Source organism: Xyrauchen texanus, chromosome 7 (genome assembly GCF_025860055.1).
Source record: "Xyrauchen texanus isolate HMW12.3.18 chromosome 7, RBS_HiC_50CHRs, whole genome shotgun sequence".
NCBI lineage: Eukaryota > Metazoa > Chordata > Actinopteri > Cypriniformes > Catostomidae > Xyrauchen > Xyrauchen texanus.
Genome location: NC_068282.1, coordinates 35,891,227 through 35,906,926, shown reverse-complemented (window position 1 = coordinate 35,906,926; position 15,700 = coordinate 35,891,227). Strand labels below are relative to the sequence as shown.

Here is a 15,700-nt window from a genome sequence, read left to right as displayed (position 1 = left end):
TTCATGGAATGATTAAGTTTCTACCTTCTGTTTGCTGCTCTCGCAGGATTGCAGGCTTGCCAGAATCTGGCTTTCAATGGCCTGCACCCACGCGTCCCGCTCCTCATAGGACGTTGCCTCAAAGTTCCATGTCTGTCCCGTCAAAGACACGATGATGAATTCAAAGTTGTCCTCTTGTTCTAGATCAAAACAGAAAAGAGTAAATATTAATACTACTACATGGCTACATTCATTAAATCATCTGAAATTATGCATTAAAAAAAAATAAAATATATAGACAAGATTACATTTATAATTACATTAAACAAACTCAAGACCATCAGCAGTTTGATTTCCCCTCTCCCCAATAATTATAATTGTTATGACATCCTTTGATTGAGCGCCTCCTTTCAAATATGGTGAAATGCTTTCATCTCCTCTTCTTCCACAAAAACCTGGTGTCATTGGGTTATTTTTAGAGCTGTCAGTCAATTTTAATATTTAAATCGCAATTATTAATCAAATTATTTTTCATTGTAAATCGCGATTAATCATAGATTTTAAAAGTGCTCATCCTCTACAATATTAATCTGCCGGTAGGCTGTGGCTACACACTGTGTATATGGAATGCATACGATTCACGTCAGGGCATTGAGAGCCACTTTAAACTAAATATGAAAAGGGCAGTAGACTTGTTCTGCTTTTGGCACTGGCACTGCCCAGGTAATGATACTTCATTTGAATTGTCCTGTAATCATTAGTTGATGGTCCAAAAGGTCAGTGTCAACAGTTCAAAAGTGAAATTATTTGACCTGGGAGAACTCTAACAATCTAGCCTACCACAGCATTCCCTTTTATGGGGTTAGTTAAGACTTGACGTGCTTCTGTGGTAATTACATTTCATAGAGGCTGCAAAGAGCTTTATTTTTGTCACAAGTCCCATCTGTGTTTGTTTTGTAAGAGGTCCATTCCCCATCACCTGATCACTGACATGGATGCTGTTATGTGCTGTGTGTGTCATTGTAATGTCTCCAGACACATCGCAAAAGTTCCGCCCTACTCCAACCAGAGTTCAGAACTCACACAGAGCTGAATAAATGTCAGAATCTAATGTCAAAATGATGCATTAATTGAGATTTTAAAAACAAATACTGCGTTGAAAATATTAAAATTAATTTAGCATTTAAGTTAATTTTGATAGTTCTAGTTATTTCAGATTTGTATAGTAACTTGTGGAGACCAATTTAAGTGAATTTAGATCACTGTAAATATAACACACTCAAAATTACCAAACCAAACAAAACTTTATGCGGTTGAAGTCAGAAATGTATATATACTTCGGTGGAAGTCATTAAATCTCATTTTTTAACCACTCCAGAGATTTAAAATTAGCAAACTATAGTTTTGGCAAGCCGATTAGGACATCTATGTTGTGAATGACCGATGTAATTTTTCCAATAATTGTTTACAGACAGATGTTTCATTTTTAATTGACTATATCACAATTCCAGTGGGTCAGAAGTATACATACACTAAGTTAACTGTGCCTTTAAGCAGCCAATTCACTTCTGATAGGAGGTGTACTGAATTGGAGGTGTACCTGTGGATGTATTTTAAGGCCTACCTTCAAACTCAATGCCTCTTTGCTTGACATCATGGGAAAATCAAAAGAAATCAGCCAAGACCTCAGAAAAACTAATTGTGGACCTCCACAAGTCAGGTTCATCCTTGTGAACAATTTCCAAATGCCTGAAGGTACCACGTTCATCTGTACAAACAATAATATGCAAGTATAAACACCATGGGACCACACAGCCATCATACTGCTCAGGAAGGAGATGTGTCCTCTGGTCTGATGAAACAAACATTTAACTGTTTGGCCATAATGACCATCGTATGTGGTGGTGCTTTGCTGCAGGAGGGACTGGTGCACTTCACAAAATACATGGCATCAAGAGGAAGGAAATGTATGTAGATATATTGAAGCAAAATCTCAACACATCAGCCAGGAAGTTAAAGCTCGGTCACAAATAGGTCTTACAAATGGACAATGACACCAAGCATACCTCCAAAGTTGTGGCAAAATGGCTCGAGGACAACAAAGTCAAGGTATTGGAGTGGCCATCACAAAGTCTTGACCTCAATCCAATATAAATTTTGTGGGCAGAACTGAAAAAGCGTGTGCGAACAAGAAGGCCTACAAACCTGACTCAGTTACGCCAGTTCTATCTGGAGGAAAGGGCCAAAATTCCAGCAACTTATTGTGAGAAGCTTGTGGAAGGCTACCCAAAACATTTGACCCAAGTTAAACAATTTAAAGACAATAATACCACATACTAAAAAAGTGTATGTAAACTTCTGACCCACTGAGAATGTGATGAAAGAAATAAAAGCTGAAATAAATAATTATCTCTATTATTATTCTATTTCACATTCTTAAAATAAAGTAGTGATCCTAACTGACCTAAGACAGGGAATGTTTTCTATAATTAAATGTCTTAAACTGATTTACATGTATTTGGTTTATGTAAACTTCTGACTTCAACTCTACATTATTCTGAGATAATGAGAATGAGATGAAATTCATGGAGCGAGCACAGAACCACTCTGAAACCACTGAAAACACTGTATGAAAACACTATGAGCCTCACCCAAGTTTGTATAATACACACTACAAACAGGACAGAGTTGTGCACAAGCAGCACTTGACAGTTTAATAATTGTACAAGGTCATATGTTGATTTCAATTTTATTTTGATTGATTGTTCAGTCATAAAACATGCAATTGAAAGAAGTGTTGTTTTTGCATTATTTCGAGACATGCTGTTTTATATCTCATCACATTCAATTTAGACTATGAGCTTACAACCTTGGGTATAATTTATGTTGCTGTAACACTAGAGTATTCCAAGTAGCCTGTATTTATATGTATTTAATGTATTTTCTGCAAGCTACTTTTGAGCAGTCTAAAGTCGTTATAAGAATCGAATTTCATTTTGTATCTAATAAAAAAAAACAACTATGAATCGTGAATCAAATCGATTCAATTTCAACCCAAAGAGTCCCACTCCTAGACGCTGATGAAAAACGGTGCAGGAAATAGTGATATATTTCACCATTATAGGTTACTGTCCAAAGCTGTCACGCAGCTACAATGGGACACAGTTTGTGGATGCAGACTCAACACACTGACTAGTCCTAGTCCAATACTCTGTGCAAGCGCTGCAACATGTTTGTCTTACATAAAACATTAAGGAAAGTTTGGTTGCACTGTTCTGGGATAAGACTCACTAGCCACTGTGGAGCACCTGTTAGCTGCGGGACACGTTCTACAACCCTTGACCTGGAGGCTTGCCCCCGAACCTGGTCAGGATATGCCACTAATTACAGACCATTCCAGACCAGTGTCCTGATCCTTCCAACCATACTGGCCCTGTCAAAAATGCTCACTATGCAAAGTGACATATGGATCTGCTATCCAGGGCCCTTTTTAGGTTAATGGGCCAATCACAAGTCAATTAGTGTGTTAGAGAGAGTGAGATAGTGTGAGAGGGTTAGAGCCAGTTTTAAGCGTTCATCTGGAAAGTCTGAGAACAGAGAATTGAAGGAGGTTTTTTTAGCAGTACAGAGGTTCAACATTTGGAAAGCGTTAGGAACAAAAGGCCATTGACTGGGTGATCAGAGGGGACAGCGATGGAAGAGGCACGCAGATGGCTCGAAGAGAGAACCTGCATTGATGAGATGTGGTGGTGTGTAACAATCAAAGGGATCGCCCCACGAAACATGATCTGAAGGAGTAAGAGATCACACACTTTACACATTCTGTTTATAATTTTCTCTGGATGGGCCAATTACATAATGAAGTAATCAGGGAAATACTACCTCCCCACACACGCACAAACAGAAAGTGGCATCCCTAAGGCCAAATTCCATGCTAAGTGGAAGGACCAATGCTCCCAATAGCATCTGAAGGCCAGTGAGAAACAGGAACAGTACACAACCTGGAAAGTCTGACATTCCAATACGCACACTACAATACAATATAACTGGGTACTGCCAAACTAAGCCTCATATGGCATGTCCACTGACCAACCATGGACCATCGGTTGCATTTTGCAAACAAAAATGGGAAGGGCTTTCAAAAACAAAAGTTCAAATCTGATTGGGTGATTCTCACAAAACCCTGTCAAGAAAATCTCCTAGTCATATTTATCCCCAAATCAATAAAATAAATAAATAGATTGAGGACCATTACTTTTTTGTATTGTGTCATTATTTTTATGACATATTTTACCCCCTAGTTTACCACGGTTTTCAATTATTATTCTTGTTACTGCAATGAGTAATTTCTCATTAATGTAAAATATATATTTTTAAATCTTAAAATCGAAGGCATGAATGGCAGTACCAAGGGAGTACTCCTATGATGTATAAATACTTTACATTTTATTACACATTGTAGTAATGAGAAAATCCTAATTTCCATATATTTTTACTTTGCAGCGATGAGAATAAGGAGGTGAAATGTGCGTAGCTGTCATGCAAATAATGTTCAAAATAATAATAATTAAAAAAAAACCGTAATGCCCCTAAAAAGGCTTAATTTTCTGTATGCAAAATATAGAAAAGTGTTTATTTTCTTTTTTGGAGTAAAATAAGGTCAGGACTTTGGTTGGTTATTTAACACATCAGTCACAGCCTCTTCGTGTCTATGTAGGCAGTTCTATGCCAGAACAATCTGTAATGTGGACCAGACTTAATGCTGATGGTCAAAAGGCTGCTATGTGATAAAATATTCTACAAGCGTTCTGCCCAAGCTGCAATGCAAGACAGCTCTTCGAGTCATCTCCCTGTGAGGCCATTTCACAAGTTTATTCAGCAGAAAATCTGTGCAGCAACCATTTCCTCTCCTTCAGTCAATCTCAGGCCTAATTGGACTTTCATTCAAGTCATGTTAAAGGTCCCGCAGGGCCACAGGCCGCCCTGACCGCTGTAAAAGAGCCTTGTGTTCAAATCCCAGAATCATGCTTGGCAGCACGACTGCTTGAACCTCTGTGGCCTCCAGTCTCAAGAGAGAGGCATGAAAATGGTACTGTAGGAAAGAGAAATTGAGAGACCCAGGGTTCCTTGATCTCTTTCCAGGATCAAAGAGACAAGTAGGCATCAGACAATTTGCTCCTAGATTAATAAGATTAACAAACAGAGAATCACACCACAACCTCACACTTGGTGTGGATGCTCAGGATCAGGATGCTAAAACAGACAGAGTAAAGGCCAAAGTATACTGCGGTTTTCCATGTGCCGCTACATCTCACACAAAGTGCCTACATTATGCCTAATGCAAATTTAGTCATCAGCACAGTATGTGCAGACTGTCTGTGTGCAGTACGCATGGTTCTGTCCGCATGATTTTCTGCATACCGGTAGATCTTGCGCACAATCCTCGTGATGCAAATGTAATCATCAGCACAGTATGTGCAGACTGTCCGAGTGCAGTGCATGTGACACAAATTTCGTCAACAACACAGTATGCGCAGACTGTCCTCGTGCAGTCAGTGTGGATTTCCGCATGGTTTTCGCATGCAGTTCACATGGTATTTCGGGTGCCGCTACACCTCACGCACACTGTGTAATGTAAATTCTGTCATCTGTACAGTACACGCGGACAGTCCACGTGCAGCCCAGTTTTTCTAGACAATCGGATGAGGCGCATAATCTGTACATGAGCCTCGAGTTGATTGTACTAAAAAGCATCACTAAGAAGTCATACTGTGCATGTATCTAACACGTCCACACAGGCTCAGGTTTATATTTTTGAAAGGCTAAAGCCTTATCCATGTGTGAGAGGTAACACATTAAAACAAAGTATACCCTAGCCTATATGCCTGTCTTAATACACTTTAACTACATTTATAGCAAAAGTCAAACCTCATGAAAATATCAAAATATCAATAAAAAGGGGGTGGAGAGTCTGGCCAATTATTTATTCATTTAAAGGTTTTTATGAACATTTGAGAGGTTTGGGGGGCTGGTGCGATCACTGGAGCATCCCAGCCTAGATTGCACCCACCCTTCAAAGCCACCAGGCCCTCTGGGGTCAGCGGCAATGTTCTCACCCTAATTAAATTGCAATGCTGTTGGGGAGAGGGCGGTATTTGACAATTATGAAAGGCAACAATGCAGAAAGATGAAATTCTGAGGCAAATATGAAGATTGGCCCTGCCTCCTCCCCTTAGCACACAATTAATAAGAAAACAATTGTTTAACGCAAAAACTGTGATGACAGGGAATCAAGCAGCCACCCCTCCTCTCTATTTCGCCATTAAACTTCAAATGGGCCAGCTATCATTCATCTGGTATCTGGTACTGATCTCCATATACCATAGGCCACTAACAGGGCAATCATTATGTTTTGTGCAATTTAGATTGAGAGTGGGATAATGCATCCAATCATGTCCACTCACAAATATGTTTTGCTATGTGCCTAAAATATCCCTCACAAGCACACACACACTAGCTACAGACCCACATAATTACCCACAGCTTTTCTATTGTTTTTCAATCTTTCTGATGTTCTGGCATATTGTAGCAACAAGGAAATTTGTTAACTTTGACACAGGCAACCTTTGCTGGCAAACACAACACACACAATCAACTCAGAGCAAGGGTGCAGCATGAACAGAATTGAGGTGTGAGCCAGTGGTGGTGGGGGGGGGGGGGGGGGTTACCTCTACCCTTCCCAAACAGCATGCTTTGGGGTACGGTGGAAGAGCTGAATGGTTGGAAACACAAATTAACAGAGCAAAATGTCAAAGCATACTGTATTGCTTTGTGACACAGGTCATTAATTCCCATATTATCCCCTCCCCTTTCAAGCATCCAGCATTAATAACCTGGCAAATATTACAGGAGTAACTCACATTCAGGGAAAACATTTGAACAAAAAAATTAAGTGTGTAAGGGGTGGAATAGTCAAAAAGGAGGCAGAGGAGGACGTATATGTGATCTCCTACAATGGGTCCATCCCCATATTGGATGGATGACATCCAATATGCCATTCAAAGCACTGAATCAGAGCAAAACTCAAACTCAATAGTCTTGAATGTACAAATAAACACAATCACAGAACCAACCACAATTTTATAACTGTTACATTAAAACCTGCTCAGAAACGTGCATTTGAGATGGAAGTCCACATTCATCACAGTATGTGCTATGCAGGGGGTGTTATGGGGATGAACATGTACATCAGGAAGGACTGAAGGCAGAGTATAATCATGGGGTCTCACTGCATATGTGAGGTGGAGAGACAGTAGGTGCTTATCTCACTCTGATTTCTAGAGCATGTTACCTTCAGTGTTGGAACTGCTACTGTAAATGTTGCGCAGGCTACCGACACGATTTAGATTCCATACCCTACGTTTGGCTGTATCCGACGGCAGGCACAGGGATGGGTGGAGATAGCAAGAAAAAGAAAAAAGTCGAAAAGCAAAGCAAATGACAGTGGAGTGTAAAACAGGCAACAAAAAAAAAACTAATATTTAAAAAAAAAGGGAAATTTAAATACTAAAGGAAAAAGAGTAGGGAAATGGAAAAGTTTATATTACAGGGTAAGGCAGGGTGAAAAGGAGAAAGTATGAACTACAGTCTGCAGTCAAAAGTGCAAATTTTCCAGTAGGAGCAAATAAGAATTGTACAGACATTTTTAATTTGCTAATTAAGTCACTGGGTATAAAGCAGGGGTGAAAACACAAAATTAAGAGAGGCATAATAATCCACCATTTGAGTGGAAATCTGCAATGACATCAAGCCTAAATAAAAGTAAACAAAACATGAACAATCTCTAAAAAACAATTAATGCATGTTTAATAAAAATCAGATTAAAAGACAAGAGTAAAATAAAAAATGTTTGATACATTTTTACTAAAAACGTTGCAATATGCGATACACTGATGTAATGAGGGAATAACACACACCTGGCCATGGAACAGCTGAGCAGCCAATTGTCCCATTACTTTTGGTCCCTTAAAAAGTGGGAGGCACATATACAAACTGTTGTAATTCCTACACCTTTCACCTGATTTGGATGTAAATACCCTCAAATTAAAGCTGAAAGTCTGCAGTTAAAGCACATCTTGTTCGTTTCATTTCAAATCCATTGTGGTGGTGTATAGAGCCAAAAAGATTAGAATTGTGTCGATGTCCCAATATTTATGGACCTGACTGTACATAATTATAGTACTGTAACAGAGCCAAGTCTCCATTATTTCAAAATAAAGGTCCCGAAATACTTATTTTGGACTGCGTTATTAGTGAGACTTTGGTAGCACAAGAAACTGAATCAGGCATTTCATTAATTTTGGACTCTTGTAGCCTTTATGTCTGTGCCTGTCATAGAAAAGACTAAGATTTATTTTTTAAATTCGATTAATCGGCCATCAACATTTTCCACCAACTTAGATATCTGTATCAGTAAAATCCACTATCAGCAAAAGTCCCACCCCAACCTAATGCCATTGGCTGAACACATGCTGCTGTGTCAGACTGTTTGGCTTGTTAAATGTATTTACACTTTGTAGGGAAATCAACCTACAATTGGCTAATAGTTGTCTCTGCATATTAATCTGGAATAGGAGAAAGTAATTTAACTAGAGTGCTCTTGATTACATTTTTCATTGAATAAATTACACGAGATGCCAATAAATTTTTTTAATTAAATCACAATTAATCGCATTAATTGCAAATATTTGCTCAAAGTCCCAAAAATAAATATATTCCGTCACTCACAATCAAAAATCACTAACCAAAAAAATAAATAAATAATTACTGAAAATATTTCAATATATACATATATATATATATATATATATAGTATTGTGATATGTATCATAAAATATATAAACGCATCACAACAAGCAGCACAACACTAGCTATATTTCCATCCAAGTTGCGTATTTAATTTGTGAAAAATCAGAATATTGCAAAAAAACTGCGGATAAAGCAGCGTTTCCATTCCTTGTGTTCAAAAGAACAAAATAGTCACTTCTGGGGAAAATGTAGCAACTGTGTGACTATTTTATTAATAAAAGAAATTTAGGACGTGCAGACAAAACACTTTAATAACTTGTTTCATGTCTGGAAATGACAGCGTGTCACAAAGATATGGGAGCACTATGTGTGTGTGTATTCTGCCATCATGACTTTGCAGTGTGGATCTATAAGATATTCTTTAAATATATAAATAAACCTGCTCTTCTAGAAAAAGTGAAAGTTTGCGTTTAACTCATTTGCGCTGCAAACTCTATGCAGGCTTTGGATTTTTAGGGCCTCGGTATTTCAGAAAGGCCAGCGCAACAATTCAGTTGCGATGATTGGTACGCTGCTTTGTCCAGTTCTGAAATAATTATTCAGTCACATAATTTTTGAATGCTCATATTCCTGTTAAATTCAATAGGAGTTTATTCTGTAAATGCTTCCATCATAGTTTATGTGCATTTCTTCTTATCGAATACAAAACTTATCCACCTCAAGTTTTCCATGCGCATTTTGGAGATTTTATTTGCATCTTGGCGTTTCCATCCAGCAGATTTTATGCAACATCCTAAAATGCGCATATACAATCGTTGATGGAAACATAGCTACTGAGAGCTGCAAAACAATCTCCTCCACAGTGAGGGGGCATTGAGCACTCACAGGAAAACAGAGCAACATATCTACTGTACATAGGTGTGAAGAGTGAGGACAAATGCCATGTAGATTGTAGCGTTACAGCTTGTTGAATTTTCCAAACAACGATGCCATGTCCCAGCACTACAGTACATCAAACATGTCATTTTATTTAGGCCGACATCACTGCACAAATTGGTGGATTTATGATGCAGAAACACAGCAGCAGCAAAGTTGCATTTAACAGCAAGCCTCTTCAAGACGACACTGAGCATGACAATTAGCAAGATGCTCATAAGTAACAAAAACAAGTTTCTGACAACGTAAGAAACCCGCAATTACATGACACTTATTATTCTCTGTGATGTCAAAATGTAAACGTGTATGAGCACAACATTTGCGCACATGTTATAAGCCGGTAATAACACCAGTAAAGTTTACATGCAAACTGAAATGGGGGAAGAGGCCAAATAAAATTACGTGTGCTGATTGGTTTTTGCTCAAGCCGCAAAATAATATTGGATTGTGTACACATATCGTAAAAAGTCAGGTTCCTTTCAAGTTTTTTTCACCACAAAATAACATTGAAATAAATTTTTTTCAGCTTGATCACTGGGACCTTTAATACATTTTCTATAAAGTTGCTTTGAATCTATGTGTATTGTAAAAAGTGATATACAAATATGAATTACTTGAGGGTAGACAAACATATTATTCTCAAGAAAAACATAAAGTTTGAGTTCATATTAGTTTTTTTCATTAATAAATGCAGTGCTGTTGTTCAAGTTACTTATTATAGAGCTCTGCTTTTTGTTGCCAATGTCAGACAGTTGTGTCATTTATGATTTTAAAGACATTTATGTTATTGTTATCCTTGAATAAGTTGGAGAGAAACATTTGTGGGTGGTGGTTTTTTATTTATTTATTGTATGTGTATATATATATATATATATATATATATATATATATATATATATATATATATATATACACACACACACATACACACACACACACACACATGTATATGTATATATATATATATATATATATATATATATATATATACACAGTGAGGAAAATAAGTATTTGAACACCCTGCTATTTTGCAAGTTCTCCCACTTGGAAATCATGGAGGGGTCTGAAATTGTCATCGTAGGTGCATGTCCACTGTGAGAGACATAATCTAAAAAAAAAATCCAGAAATCACAATGTATGATTTTTTTAACTATTTATTTGTATGATACAGCTGCAAATAAGTATTTGAACACCTGTCTATCAGCTAAAATTCTGACCCTCAAAGACCTGTTAGTCTGCCTTTAAAATGTCCACCTCCACTCCATTTATTATCCTAAATTAGATGCACCTGTTTGAGGTCGTTAGCTGCATAAAGACACCTGTCCACCCCATACAATCAGTAAGAATCCAACTACTAACATGGCCAAGACCAAAGAGCTGTCCAAAGACACTAGAGACAAAATTGTACACCTCCACAAGGCTGGAAAGGGCTACGGGAAATTGCCAAGCAGCTTGGTGAAAAAAGGTCCACTGTTGGAGCAATCATTAGAAAATGGAAGAAGCTAAACATGACTGTCAATCTCCCTCGGACTGGGGCTCCATGCAAGATCTCACCTCGTGGGGTCTCAATGATCCTAAGAAAGGTGAGAAATCAGCCCAGAACTACACGGGAGGAGCTGATCAATGACCTGAAAAGAGCTGGGACCACCGTTTCCAAGGTTACTGTTGGTAATACACTAAGACGTCATGGTTTGAAATCATGCATGGCACGGAAGGTTTCCCTGCTTAAACCAGCACATGTCAAGGCCCGTCTTAAGTTTGCCAATGACCATTTGGATGATCCAGAGGAGTCATGGGAGAAAGTCATGTGGTCAGATGAGACCAAAATAGAACTTTTTGGTCATAATTCCACTAACCGTGTTTGGAGGAAGAAGAATGATGAGTACCATCCCAAGAACACCATCCCTACTGTGAAGCATGGGGGTGGTAGCATCATGCTTTGGGGGTGTTTTTCTGCACATGGGACAGGGCTGACTGCACTGTATTAAGGAGAGGATGTATTGCGAGATTTTGGGGAACAACCTCCTTCCCTCAGTTAGAGCATTGAAGATGGGTCGAGGCTGGGTCTTCCAACATGACAATGACCCGAAGCGCACAGCCAGGATAACCAAGGAGTGGCTCTGTAAGAAGCATATCAAGGTTCTGGCGTGGCCTAGCCAGTCTCCAGACCTAAACCCAATAGAGAATCTTTGGAGGGAGCTCAAACTCCGTGTTTCTCAGCGACAGCCCAGAAACCTGACTGATCTAGAGAATATCTGTGTGGAGGAGTGGGCCAAAATCCCTCCTGCAGTGTGTGCAAACCTGGTGAAAAACTAGAGGAAACGTTTAATTGCAAACAAAGACTACTGTACCAAATATTAACATTGATTTTCTCAGGTGTTCAAATACTTATTTGCAGCTGTATCATACAAATAAATAGTTAAAAAATCATACATTGTGATTTCTGGATTTTTTTTTTAGATTATGTCTCTCACAGTGGACATGCACCTACGATGACAATTTCAGACCCCTCCATGATTTCCAAGTGGGAGAACTTGCAAAATAGCAGGGTGTTCAAATACTTATTTTCCTCACTGTATATATACACATACACACACACACGTACACACATATATATGTATATATTTATATTAGGGCTGTCGATTTAACACGTTAATTCAGTGCGATTAATTTAACAAAAATAACGTGGTAAGATTTTTTTATGCAATTTATCGCAATGCCCCCGGACTGTAATAAGGAAGATACCCGAGAAATGCAAGCTTGTAGTACCACCTGGTTACTCCAGAGGGCAGTAAATGTAACTTCAGCTGTATGGGCAACCCGCAGTTTATACAGTGAAGAAAACAACCATCCAGCAGACAGAACAACACAGACATGCGTCACGTTCTTGCGTTCAAAACACTTGAAGGAGCGCAAATGCAAACTAAGGGATCTCAAGATGTGTTTAAAGATTGAGCATTAAACTATATTTAACTTGAAACAGTGACCTAAACATTTTATGTTTATGACGCAACACACCCGAGACACTAGTGTTGTCAAAAATACCAGTACTCCGGTACCAAGTCGGAAATCAAACAAAAAATTAAGATACCAGAATTTCTGAAGGTACTGGATTCGGGAACTTTCAAACGCTCACAACAAGCAAAAGATGAAGACAAGCAAAGTAGCTGCTGCTGCGGTGTCTCAACTTAATCTTGTAGAACAGAAAAGTGGAAAAAGCCCGGTTTGGAAATTCTTTGGATTTGAGGCTGATGAAAAGAGAAACCTCATAGACCAGCAAAAAGCTATTTGAAAACGCTGCTTTCACAATTTTCTGATGAAAGGAGGATACACATCAAACTTAATAAAGCACCTGAAAAACAGACACCCGGATTTATTCAAGCAAATAAAGCAGGTGAGTTTAAAAGCATATTATCATTTGCATTAGGGCTGAAACGTTTAGTCGACATTATCGACAACGTCGAAAATAAAAAAATTTTGAGAAAATTTTTCGTTGTCTAATAGTAGTTTGATCTCATTTAACGTAACATGAAATCACATTAAACTGTAATGATGAAGCATGAGAGCAGCACTGCACAGAGGAGAAGAATTACACAGATCACAGTCCAGATGCAATCTAAACTTTCACAGCTTCATCTTATGTAGATACCAAAAAAAATGTATAATAAATTCAGAAGCACTCCCGTTGTGGAATAAGCGGAGTTGGAGCTCTTTAAAGGAAACATGCGTTACATCTTAAATGCAGTTATTTGAATGTGTTATAGCTTTATTAAAGTTCAAATAATACAGAAACAGCTCATGTTAATAACTATAAACTCAGAAACTGGCTCTGTGTGGTCGGTGCCTCTTCTAGGAGTTGCGTGAATGTCCCGATCTAAGTGGAAGAGTTTGAAACTGCACCCGGCTGAGAGAGACTCTGCCTCGGTGATGCTCATCCCTCGAGCGCTGACGCTTAATGCAGCTAGATTAGAACGTGATGGCTCACGACTTATTTAATCATAATATATGTCACTGTGCATTTATTATCGTGAAGAAAATTGGCAATATGCAGCTATATTAATATGAGAGTTCTTTGTGCATTAGTTTGGAAATTATTTTTTATTAATTCTATTGTATGCTTGTTTATTTAGTTTTTTTTTTAGTACTTGGTAAAAACCTAAAGTAAAAGTTGAAGCAAATCTTATATAAGTGTTCAAAAATACTTTAAGCATACATTGTACAGTTTTGTTATAATTAAAAAATTATATATTTAACTTGAAGTGTTGCTCAATGGTATATTTTTGTTCTCAGTTCAGCTGTTAATTTGTTAACTTTGTTAATAAAAGAGTGTTGTTCAGTAACCTGTTTTAGTGTTTTGCTTTGGTACCGAAAATGATATCGAGTACCGTGAAATTTCACTGGTATTGGTATCGACCACTGAAATTTTGGTACCATGACATCACTACGAGACACTACACAATATTTATATACAGTATATTATGCATTCTTGCATCTGTCTACAGTATAATTTACTGGAATGTACACATGCCTCAGATGGACACTTTGAGCGTTTCACTGTAGTTGCATCACGTTTCACTGGTTTTCACCATCCTGCACATAAATGCAGCATTTTTAGGATGCTGTTTTAAATTAAATGCAGTCTGAAACTTAAAAAACGTGTCTTGAGACCCCTACATTCTAAGTTGTGCTCATTCACACTGTCTTTGAACACAAGAGCGTGTCCTACTGTGTGGGGCTTTTGCGCTGCCTGTTCTCTGTGTTTTTTAATGCATTATTAAAATAATGTTATAAAATAACTTTTTTTTAAATTATATTTTCAAAAAGATAGCCTTAATTTAAACACTGAAATAATTACAAACTTCAGCTTTAAAACTATTTTGCATTAATACACAGCAATCTCATTCCCAGTTCACTGTATTAGCACATGTCTAGTCTCGCCTCTTTACAGTAAATAACTGTTCAGATTCCAAGATGTGTTGACAACTGAACTGAAGCCACTTTAGTTCAATGAAGTCTCACTCTTATCCCTTTAGGCAAAAATGGACATTTGTTAGTAGTCATGGAAAAACAAACCCATCTAGTTCCTTCCAAGTGCATTTGTTTCAGAGAGGGAAAACACTACAGGTAAGCTGTGCATTACATCTCTCTCTCTCTTATTTTAGGTACTTAAAAGCAGTGTTGCGTGTAATGAAACATTAAGTAATTAATTACTGTAATTAAATTACTTTTTCATTCAAAAAGTAAGGGATTACTCTTACTTTTTCAATAATTTAATTACAGTTGCTTCTGATGTAATTTCATTAAATACTGTATAGACTATATACCTATTCTATAAAAAACAATAGTACATTTAAAATCTAAATTTAACATCTAACGTTAAAATATACGTTTTCTAATTAAACGCTGCACACTTAAATTCTTTGACCAGTTCATGAACAATTTATTTGATTTTATAGGATTTATTTGAAACAATTAAAAGAACAGTTTCATGTCTATCATTGTATTTTTCATCTGGTCGAGGTTGTTAAGGGTTCTAGAAAGTAATTAGTAATAAGTAATGCAATTACTTTTCAGACAGAGTAATTAGTAATTACAGTAATCTAATTACACTGTAGACGATTTAATTAGAAGTTAGTGATTAATTTCTTTTTAGAGTAACTTTCCCAACATTGCCTAAATGTCACTTGAAAATGGCTTTTTGTTGATCACAGAGAGCTACTTTTAGCAAAGTTTCAAAGAAAAGAGAGTGAATTGTCCTTTTTTCTGTACCATTAGGAAGCCATAAGACCGTATTTACATTGTTCTTGTGAGTAACAGCAGAGCTCTTCATCTGTAGAATGCTTTAATTAAATGCTACAACGGTATGCCATTCTGAATCCAGTTTAGGACACCTGAGGACCCACCATCCTCTGGAATGTCTTTCTTTTTCTGGAAGTTTTAAAATGTATCCCCTTCCTCTTTGTATAACTATAAAGGT

At 37.5% G+C, this 15,700-nt stretch overlaps 1 protein-coding gene across 2 annotated transcripts in view; it reads right to left on the bottom strand.

Moving 5' to 3' along the window:
- LOC127646289 (arf-GAP with GTPase, ANK repeat and PH domain-containing protein 1) overlaps window positions 1–15,700 on the bottom strand; it is a 279,234-nt gene that overhangs the window by 36,678 nt on the left and 226,856 nt on the right. For both annotated transcript variants that reach the window (XM_052129815.1, XM_052129814.1), the window contains one exon: window positions 25–179. In XM_052129815.1, the coding sequence (XP_051985775.1) occupies window positions 25–179 (155 nt within the window). The remainder of the gene's footprint in view (window positions 1–24; window positions 180–15,700) is intronic.